The 10,684-nt window shown below is 48.6% G+C and overlaps 1 protein-coding gene across 2 annotated transcripts in view; it reads left to right on the top strand.

The window, feature by feature from the left end:
* Osbpl10 (oxysterol binding protein like 10) overlaps positions 1–10,684 on the top strand; it is a 244,858-nt gene that overhangs the window by 173,310 nt on the left and 60,864 nt on the right. For both annotated transcript variants that reach the window (XM_021207052.1, XM_021207053.2), the window contains one exon: positions 3,975–4,185. In XM_021207052.1, coding sequence (XP_021062711.1) covers positions 3,975–4,185 — 211 coding nt within the window. The remainder of the gene's footprint in view (positions 1–3,974; positions 4,186–10,684) is intronic.

A 10,684-nucleotide genomic window follows, 5' to 3' on the forward strand; every position in this document is an offset into this window, starting at 1 on the left:
TGTGTGTGGTATGTGTGTCTGGGGTGTGTGGGAGTTTGGTATGTGTGGTGTGTGTGTTTGAGGTGTGGGGGTATGGGGGTGTATGTGTGTGCAGTGTGTGTGTGGTATGTGTGCTGTGTATATGTATGACTTGGCATACACATGCAGGTCAGAAGGTAACTCGTAGGAGTCGGTTCTCTTTTCCCACCATGTAGGTCCCGGTTAGGCTCGGTGGTAAGAGCCCCTGGGTTTTCTTTCCTTTTCTATGTGTGGGTGTTTCGCCTGCATGTATGTCTGTGCACTGTGTATGCAGTGCCCATGGAGACCAGAAGGGAGCGCCACATCCTTTGGATCTGGAGTTTTCTTCTAGTTATTTTTCAATGCTCAGCTTACAGAGAAAGGTGAATAGATGCCTTATACCAGGCATAGAGTTGCTCCAGGGGGCGCTGTTGTCCACCCCACCCCTCTCCCACTGGGTCCCAGGATATCTATATCACTGTAAACACAACCTCCTCAACACTGCTTCCAAGGTCCTCGGCCGGGTCTCACTGCCTCTGGTCCTGGCGCTTGGTAGATACTGTCGAATGCTCTCAGAGAGCTGACGTGCGGCTCCTTCTCTGGGTACCAGCTTCTGTGACAGTAGAATAGGATATCCCATAAGCCTGTTTTGTGCTTTTATTACCGAGGATTTACATAATAGCTTGTGCTTGCAGAATAGCAAGTATTCATACTGTGCAATATAATTGGAATATGGGTCTCTTTGTTGATTAAAACTGAGAATATTCCATATCAGTTAGCAGCTCTATCTTGCTTACCTTTTTTTTTTTTNTTAAGCTTTATAGCACCATTCATAACAGTAAAAACATAATTGATTACAGCCTTCATCATTATGTTCTTTGAGGGGGGACACATCATTTTTCCAAGACTAAGTTTTATGGTAAGACTTTTGAGAAAGTGCTGAATCCTACAAATAGTATAAAATTCCATTTTCTCTGTTAGCAGATATGCACAGAGTTGGCTGTCAGTGGACACTTCGATATTTTATCTTGTTTGAAATTAAACTAAACCAGTTGGCGGTATCTCTTGGCAGGCCGAAACTGATAAAAAGACATTGTTCCTTCATGAAGTCAAGGACTTGGAAAGCCAAACCCCTGTTTGCTTATTGAGCATGGTCGTTTCTCTAGACTTTAGGTCCTAAATAAATCTGTCTGTGCTTCGCTGAGAGAACATTAGCACTGGGATTCTGTCCGTTTTTCAGTCTGCTTCTGGGATTTGACAGTTCACAGGATGGACAGTGGTCCCTGTCTACAGGCCAGTGTCACTGAGCAGAGTGAACTCACGCCATCGGAAGGGATAAAGACTTCGGAAGCTTAAGTTGCCGCGGAGGGTCGGGTGCCAGGGACACAGCCAGAGTTGCAGTTCTCCCTGTTAGATGTCTGAGGTTTCCTTGTCTGGCTTTGAATTTTTGATGTGGCTGAGATTGATGGTCAGCTCCAGTGTCTGCCTCCTGAGTGCTGGGGTCTAGGTGTGTGAGGGCACATACACTCAACTCACACAGTACTGTGATCGAACCCAGGGCTCTGGGTATGCCAGACCAGTGTTCCATCACCTCCACCATCTCCCCAGAACATCACCCTCAGCCCTGGGTTACAATTGTAATTTAAATTGATTCAAGAAGCTGTCTGAAGGAGACTCAGAAAGGAGCCATCTGAGCCCTGCAGTGTCTCAGGTGCTATGTGACAGGGCAGAGTGGCTGGTACAGCCTCTGTATGCTGCAGAGGCCAAGCTGCACAACCTGGTTACAGGTGTGCACAGTAAAGTGAAGGTCAGCAGGGAGTGGGGGGGAAATCCAGATTGTGCCTCTGCGGAGTTTTTATGAATGTGGATAATTAAAAACATCTCGTGAAGTTGAAATGAATGGGGGAGGGGAGAGAGAACGTGCTCTGTGTGTGGGTCTCTGGGTGTGTGTGTCTGTGTGTGTGTGTGTGTGTGCGCGCGCGTGTGTGTATAGGCTGAAGGTCAACATTTGGTATCTCTTTAATCTCTCTCTAGCGTACTCTCTGAGACAGGGTCTCTCACTGAACCTTAGGTTTGCCAGTTAGCCCGGGCTGGCCAGCCAGCTTGCTCTAGGGATTGATCATCCTGTGGTTGCAGGGACTCACTTCTTGATGTGGCTTCTAGGAATCAAACCCAAGTTCCCAACCTTACTCAATAAGCACTGGACTGACTGGCTGAGCATCTCCCTCCCCACCCCCAACCCCCAAGGTCAGATGAGGGTTTTTTGTTTTTTTTGTTTTTGTTTTTTGTTTTTTGTTTTTTGTTTTTTTGGTTAAAGCACACTTCTACACAAATAATAGAAAATAATATTTGTTTTCAAAGCAAACATGGTGGGGAGCCCAGGCTTGGCATATTTACCACTTTTCTTTGTGACAACTATCTGACAAGAAGAAACTTAAGGGAAGGGGGCTTCATTTTAGCTCATGGTGTGAGGTATCCACAGTGCCAGCAAAGACATGGGGACAACTGTGTGGCAGTGGGGGCAATGACAGCCATTTGCTTACTGTTCAGAGAACCAGAAGCAGATTGGACTGTACACCCCATCCCCACCCCAGGCCCGTACCCTAATGATCTACTTCTTCCAACTTGGGCCCTCTGCCAGAAGGCTCCCCCAAATCCCATAACAGCATCACCAGTTGGGGACCAAGTGTTCAACCTCATGAGCCCGTGGCAACATAACACCAGAGAGTGGTGGGTTCAGGTCCAGAGTTTCTACACCTACTGCTCCTTTCCAGCTGGACCCATCATGCTGGTGACAGGAATTCTCCCTAAGCAAGAATAGGTTTCGTGGGAAAACCCAAAGAGCAATGGCCCAGTGTATACAGCTCAGGCACTGGCTGACTCTGTGTTAGCAGCCCCATGACCTTGGGCTGTCCCTCTCACCCTATTCACTCACCCTATTTGAGGAATGACTAATTATCCTTTTGACAGGGTGCTTAGCACTTTACATGCATTGTCCTGATTAATGTGACGAGCTGTAAAACACAAGGGGCCCAAATGGCACAAGATAACCGTTGAGTCCTCCGCTAGCTCCCTGTGGAGTGCTCTCCTTGATATGCCATTCAGAGACACAGTCAGGCCTCTGTTTGCCTTGTGATAAGCTGGCCAACTGAAGGCCGGCCACGAGGAGGGTCCCTGAAGTTTTATCGTGGGCTAAGCCAGGGCACAGGGCTGAGTCTGCTATTCCTGGCTGGCCTCCTCTTCCCCATGTCTTCCACGGTGACAGAAAGTTGTGTCCTGTGTGGTCATTTTATGGAGTAGAATGGTGTGGCAGTGGCTTTACCATGACTTTTCTCACTTCAGCTCCCTTCCACTCTGCTTGGGGACGGCAGTGCTTGGAAGTGACCAACTGGAGCTGGAAGAGAATGGAGAAACAACTCTTGCTTGGAGAGGGAAAGCCGTCCATAGAAACAGAGTGGTGGGGTGGGTTACAAAGGTTTAAAAAAGGCGCCTCATACTCTAGGCCATCTTTGAACTCACCACATAGCAGAGAATGACCTTGAACTTCTGACCCCGCTGCCTCTACCGTCCTAGTGCTGGGATTGTAGGCATGCCACACCATGTCTTGTTTTATGTGGTGCTGTGGATTGAACACAGAGCTTTGTGTATGCCAGGCAAGGACTCTGCCAAATGAGCTCTCTCCAGTCCACGGCTTCTGGTTTGTAATGCAGTGACTATTCACTTATTTCTTGAATTCCTGCAAAATACTACCTGATGGCCCTGACGTCCCCTTTAGCTCTGATGGCATTCTGACGTCCTCTTCGGGTCAGTGTTCGGGGCATAAATGGATGGACCCAGACACTGACACTGCAAAGGCCAAGCATGCAAAGAGTTCCCTAGAGGCCGAGCCTGCTGCCTCTGTCCAGCTCAAGGCTCCCTGTGGGCTTGGAGCCTAGTGAGAGGAAGCCCCCCTTCATCTCCAGGTCCTTGTTTTCTAGATGATGAACCAGGTGGAAGGTCAGCAGAAGAACCTCGTGCACGCCATTGAGTCCCTGCCAGGCTCAGGCCCCCTCACTGCCTTGGACCAGGACCTGCTTCTCCTGAAGGCTACCTCTGCCGCCACCCTCAGCTGTCTCGGGGAGTGCCTCAGCCTGCTCCAGCAGAGTGTGCGCCAGGCGGCGCCACCCAGCCACAAGCCAGGCGCCTCAGGTGAGTGCTGCACTCCCAGCACCCCACCCCCGAGCTGGTCCAGTTGAGATGTGTGTTGTCCTCATCACACATGTGTGATTACATGTATGGAGATGTGTGTTCTCATCACATATGTGTGGTTACATGTATGATTACATGTGTGCATCTCACCCCATGTGTTCATCCTGTTAGCATGTGTGTGCCTTCCATCCCATCCCACCCATTCATTGCTTCTTAATTCCCTGAGATGGGATGTTAACATGTAGTCCAGGATGGCTTTGAACTTACTACGTAGCCTAGGCTAGCCTTGATCTGATGGTGATCCTCCTGCCTCAGCATTCTTAGTACAGCAGTTATAGATATGGACCACCATGCCCTACATTTTCTCTATCCACCCAGCTATCCTTCAATCCAGCTAAGTCCCCGCCCCTCCTCCCCAGTGGTGTACCAATCCTATAAAGATGTTCCCAGTGTGTATCCACAGGCTGTCAGGCATCCTTGCGGATCTGGCAGCCTGGTCCTGATGTTTTATTCCATCTGTAACTCAGCATCCTCAGCACACCACCTTTCAGAGCCGTCACCGGATACCCTCCACCCAGTGTTTCCATGGCGTCCATCCTCCACGGTTTAGCAGCCACAACGGATAACAGATGCTGCACGTGACCTCTCCTCTCTGTCCTGTTCACTCCCTCTAAAGGATAGGTTTGTGCAAGTCCCTCTAGGGACAGTGTCATGCAAGCCTCCCGTGGGGCTGGTCATGCTGAAGAACATTCCAGAAGCATTGCTAGTTCTTCTTCTAAAAGCCAGAGGCAGGAACATATGGCTCCAAGAAAATCCAGTCCTATCTGAGGAGTAAGTAGTCGGCAGGCAGATAGGCATCACTGAAGGTTAAGTTCAATACTAAAGACAAAAATAACTTGAGGGGAGATGGTTCAATACTCTGTCTCAAGACAAACCAAAACCCAAACCTCATAAATAAATGATTTCAGGCTTCAGAAAGGTTATAAGAATAGTATGGGGGCGGCGTAGAGATGACTCAGGGTTAAGAGCACTTGGTAGAGCCAGGTTCCCAGCACCTACATCATCTGGCCCATGGCTGACTATAATTCCAGCCCCAGGAATCTGGCGTCCCCTCTGGCTTCCACAGACACCTACACGCATGTGCATGTGTCCACCACACTCCTCCCTCCTGTGCCACCTACATACACATAATTAAAAATAAATATTTTTTTAAAAAGAACAGTAGACTAGATTGTCCAGACAGGGTGGCCGAGGACCCACCTGCGTCTGCCTTCCCGACACTTGGATCACAAGCTCAAACTCATGAGGCTCAAACTCACTGCTTTTTCATTTTGACGTGGGTGGTAGAGGTCAGACTCAGCCCTCAAGGTTACACAGTAAGCACTTCATCCACTGAGCTGTCTCCTCGGCCCCTACCCATCCTTCATGATCGTTTTGTCAGAAAAATCCTGCCAGAAATCGGAAGACATCTTCGCTCACCACTGTGCCGTCACATGTGACTGGATTAGTGGGAGCCTGAAACTTGATAGATAACTGTCTCCGCTGCTCCCAACTCTAAGCCTTACACGTTCCTACCCATGGTTTCTAAAACAGTGAACACGTGCTGTTTAAATGTGTACCACATTCTGAGTCCCCTGTGACATCTGGGTCTTCACAGAGCAAGGTGAGAGTTACAAAGTGTGCTTGCCCACTATCTTGGGGCTTGCTCGGTTGGCAGAGCTACAGCTGATAAAGATGTGCTTATGTCTAAGGAAGGCCAAGATGGAAGCAAAGCTGCTCAGAGTTTTCATAGCTGCCGTGGCTGCAGCTCAGCGACGCCCCTGTGAATAATTTTGATCCAGGCTTTGGCTTTTTGATTCTTGCCCTGTGGTTTTTTTTAAATCAAAGTGAATTTTTGACACACACACGCGCACACACACGCACACACACCCTCTTCCTTTTCCCCACTCCTTCTCCCTTGACCAAGCTGCCAACTCAGTCAACCAGGTCTCAAGGGAGGGTGAGAAGGAGGGAGGGTTAAAGAAAGACAAGACAATTAGGTAACATTCTAATAGCAATCTAGCATAACTCCAGCCAGAGGCTGACGCAGGTTTATTTTTTCCAGTCTGCTTTTATATCATTCTAAGGTACATACCAAGAATGTGGTCAGTCTCAAAGCATAAAGAAAGTAGTCACAGAATAAACAAGGCATAAACAAAGGTGCCATGTATTCAAGGTCTTAACAAGCACCATCAAGATAAAAGAACACATTCCTCAGCTCCAGTATTCATCTCGAGTCTACTTCCTAGCCCTAGCCCAATGTCAAATTCTTGCCAGTATCCTAGAAAGCGGCACCAAGAGCTTTCCACACTCCCTCTCCTTTCCCGCCTCTCTATCTGCACCCCCCCTCCTTTTTTCTTTCTCTCCCTACTTGAATTTTAAAGACAGACTTCCATACATGGCCAAGGACCTTGAACTTCTGGTCTTCTTGCCTCTACCTCTCAACCACTGGGAATAGAAGCGCAGTGCTGGGAACCGAACCCAGGGCTTTGTGCCTGCTAGGCAAACACTCTACTGATATCTACCCCTGCCCCTTGTGATATCAGTAGTTCATCTCCTGTAAGGTTTCTGAGTGTCTTCTGGGAATCTGGTTGGCTGAGGAGCCATTGTCTACGGATGCCAAGCTCTGGTCCATCTTTTGTCCCAGGCGTATGTTCAGAAGTACCTGTTCCCTTCTGTGTAGCCTGACTCCCAGGACCGTCTCTGGGGGAGGTGGGGGTGGGGTGGGGTGGGGGTGGGGCATCTCTAATGTTTTTTAGAGAGGTTTGCAAGGAAGAATAATAAAGTGATTAGGCTTTTAAGTCAAAGCTTGAAGTGTGCATTTCCCTCTCTATTCCTCGCCATCGGCTCAATGGGGACCTGTGCCTGGTCGGGAGGGGCTGCTAGTCTGTCTTCGCCAGCTCTAGATCTACATAAAAAGTGAGCAGAACCCAAGCTGGGACTGCTCTTGGGTTCTCAGCACGGATGAGAATTGAAGCTTGAAGGGACTGGGGTTCAAAGGGCTTCGCTCTCTTCTTGTTGGTTACTTACTTCCAGGCTTACTGTTCAGGGAGTGGAGATCCAGCTCCAAGCAGGGGCTGTAACCGCTCAGTGTGCTTCCAAGTCGGAGCTGGGCCTTCCCAGCCAGCTGGGCGAGAAGTGGGCTTGGGAAATGGGGTGCTGGGGCTAGCTCTGTCAGGACAGTGACTCGGGTGGGCCTGAATGAGGACTGAAGCAAATCAGGTACCGGGAGAGCTGGAGTAGAAGGCGGTCGATCCATGTTTCCTCTCTCATGTTCCAGAACATTCTTCTCCTCTCCCAAGATTCCTGGAAAGTGCTGTTGATAAGCGTGTCCCACTGGAAACGGTTAGAGGTGGTGCTCACAGCTATCCTGGGCTTTCCTGGGTCCACATCCCTCCTCCACTCAGTGCCTGCCTTTTCTGTCTGCTCCCTCCTCCTGGCAAAACTGCCCGCTGCCAGTCTCTTTTATCTTATGGTTTTTAAGACAATGAGAAATGAGATCATGCCCGTCAGTCAGTAAGATAGGTTGGAAACACTACAGGCTAACCTCGAGGTGTGTTTCAGACAGATGACCTTTCTAATCAGTCAAAACAAAGTTCTCGAGTGGCAATTTTTCCCATAAAGAAGGCAGGCAGCCAGGGTCCAGGAGATGGCTCTGTCAGTACAGTGCTGACCATGTAAGCGTGAGGACCCAAGTTCAGTCCTCAAACCCAGGTTAAAAAGAAAGGTGGGAAAAGCCTTGTTGCCAGGCACCTCATGCATTTGTTATCCCAGTGGAGGAGGTAGAGACGGGAAGGATGCGGGGCTGGCCAACCAGGCTAGTTCAGTCAGCAAGTTCCAGGCCAAATGAGAGAGACGCGGTCTCAAAAACACAAGATGGCAGCGCCTGAGGACTGGCACCCAGAAGTTTCCTCTGGCCTCTGCACGCACATGTGCATACCATTTCCGGTCTCTGCATGCACATGTGCACACCATTTCTGGTCTCTGCATGCATGGGTACATACCATTTCTGTTCCTCTACACACATACAAGTTAGCAACATTGTCTTTCTGCCTCAGATATGCCTCACACTTTTATCCACTTTGGAGGTTACAGCCCGACTCTGGAACCCCGAGATGGTTTATGGAACCTGAGAGATTAGGTGACCAGGAACCAGCGAGAGAGGCTTCCTGGGGACATCACTGGTCACAGCCTCTGGGCAAAAAGCTGGTGACACTCAGCACCCTGAGGCTCCCAGGAGACACAGGACTAAGGCACATCTGCCAAACCGCTGTCTTTAAAACTGCATGTGGAGCCAGGCACTGTGGCACACACCTGGGATCCCAGCACTTGGGAGGCAGGAGGATTGTGAGTTTGAAACCAGTCTATGCTCAGAAGGAGAGAGAGAGAGAGAGAGAGAGAGAGAGAGAGAGAGAGAGAGAGAGAGAGAGAGACACACAGACAGACTGCTCTGTCTCTGCTGGCCTGGGGAACCTCACTCTGATATGTGAGGGCTTTGATCCATGTTCCATATTATTGTTTTGTTTTGTGTTGTTTTGTGTTTTGTGTTTTGTTTTTTGTTTTTGTTTCTTGCTTTTGTTTTTTGTTTTCTACAAAAACTGTATTTCTCTTATCCTGCCTTTGAGATTTTTGAGAAACCACAAGCCACAAAGGGATTTGTGTTGTGTATGCTTTTGTTTTATTTTTAACAAGCCTCCTTGAGCCTGTATTTTGTACTTATCAAAGCCAGTATTATACACCGTGTGTTGAATCGTTAGTGAGGAAGATAAGGCACACTTGAGCTCCCTGCTCACTAGACACTATTTTGGGGACTGTCACGTGTGGGCTATTTCATGTGGCCATACTGGGTATTGAACTCAGGGCTTCACGCTTGTGTGACAAGCACTTGTCTGTTGGCACTCTTCATATTAGTATGATATTTTTCTACATGTCAATGGTTAATTTAATCATTTTGACTTTGATGTGAGATATATAATTATGTTTTAAAAAATTACCAGTACAGGGTCCAGATAAAAACCAATGAGACAATAGGCCGGAGCAGAGAATTCTAGTGCCCCAAAACTCAGGAATTAGACTCTGGGGTGGCTCACTGGTAAACATATTTGCTGCTAACGCACATTACCTGACTTGGTCCCTGGGAGCCACATGGTAGAAAGAGAGAACCAAACCCTGTCAACTGTCTTCTGACCGTCATGCTTACATGTACCTGTGGGAGTGCACACTTGTGTATATGTGTATGTGTGTATGTGTGCACACACATATAGAACTATAGATGCATGTGCATACATTAATGCGAAAACATCTCAGGAATTGTGATAAGTAATGCTTTAATACGCTGTACTTTAAATTAAGATTAATGGAAAACCAACCCACAATGAACAGACTGTCAGGATTTGACATAGAAAGGACTTCAGTCAACTGGAGCTTCGATCGCCATGATGGGACCAACAGATGCATGTATCTGGCAGTGCCAGAGGCTGGGCATCCAAGCCAGGCTCTGGCTGATGGGCTCTGGCCCTCCCCCACTGATGGGCACTGCCCTCCCCTAGCCCCAGCATGAGCTTCCTCCTGCTGTGCATATGAGGTGTCAGCTCTGGTCTTTTTTAAGGATACAGATCCTATTGAATGAAGGTCCTAGCTGATGATCCCATTCGACGCTAATTACTTCTAGAAAATTCCGACTTCAGATCTCATTAGATTAGAGAGGTTAAGACAACAAAATATGAATGGACTGGGGATACAAGCACTGGATCCCTAGCCAACAGGATTCAACATGGGTGGGGGTGGGGGAGGGGACCAGGCGAGGCAAGTGACACTAAACCAGGAGACAGACTGGCTTTCTCCACATTGGGCCGTATTTATCTATCCATTCATGTAGGAACTCATTCATCTTTTAAAAAGGTTTGTGTGCATGAATGTTTTGCCTGCATGTATGTGAATCATACACAGTCATGGTGTCTGTGGAAGTCAGACGAGGGCTCTGTAGCCTGTGGAAGAGTTACAGATGGTTGTGAGCCACCATAGAGGTGCTGGGAGTTGAACCAGGTCCTTTGCAAGAGCAACAAGTGCTCTTAACTGCTGAGCCAGCTCTCCAGCCTCATTCATTCTTCTTTAAGACGGGGTCTCAGGTAGCCTAGGATGGATTCAGACTCATCATAGAGCCGAGGATGGCCTTAAGCTTCTGAGGTCTGGCCTCACAGGAGTAGACCATCATGCCTGGGCTACGTGGTGCTGGGAATTGAATCTAGGGCTTCGTGCATACCAGACACGCACTGTTAGCAACTGAACAGCATGACTGGTCCTGCTTTTTGAGTTAAGAGTGCACTGAATAGTTAACAGTGTTACTGTATTGCATTGCTTTGAACTAACCCCCAATGCTTTCATGTGGCAAAGCCAGAGCTCTCAACCTCCCGCCTCCCACACAGTCCCCAGGCCCTGGCAGCTGCTATCTCCCCCCCCC

This window comes from Mus pahari, chromosome 10 (assembly GCF_900095145.1).
Source record: "Mus pahari chromosome 10, PAHARI_EIJ_v1.1, whole genome shotgun sequence".
Taxonomy (NCBI): Eukaryota; Metazoa; Chordata; class Mammalia; order Rodentia; family Muridae; genus Mus; species Mus pahari.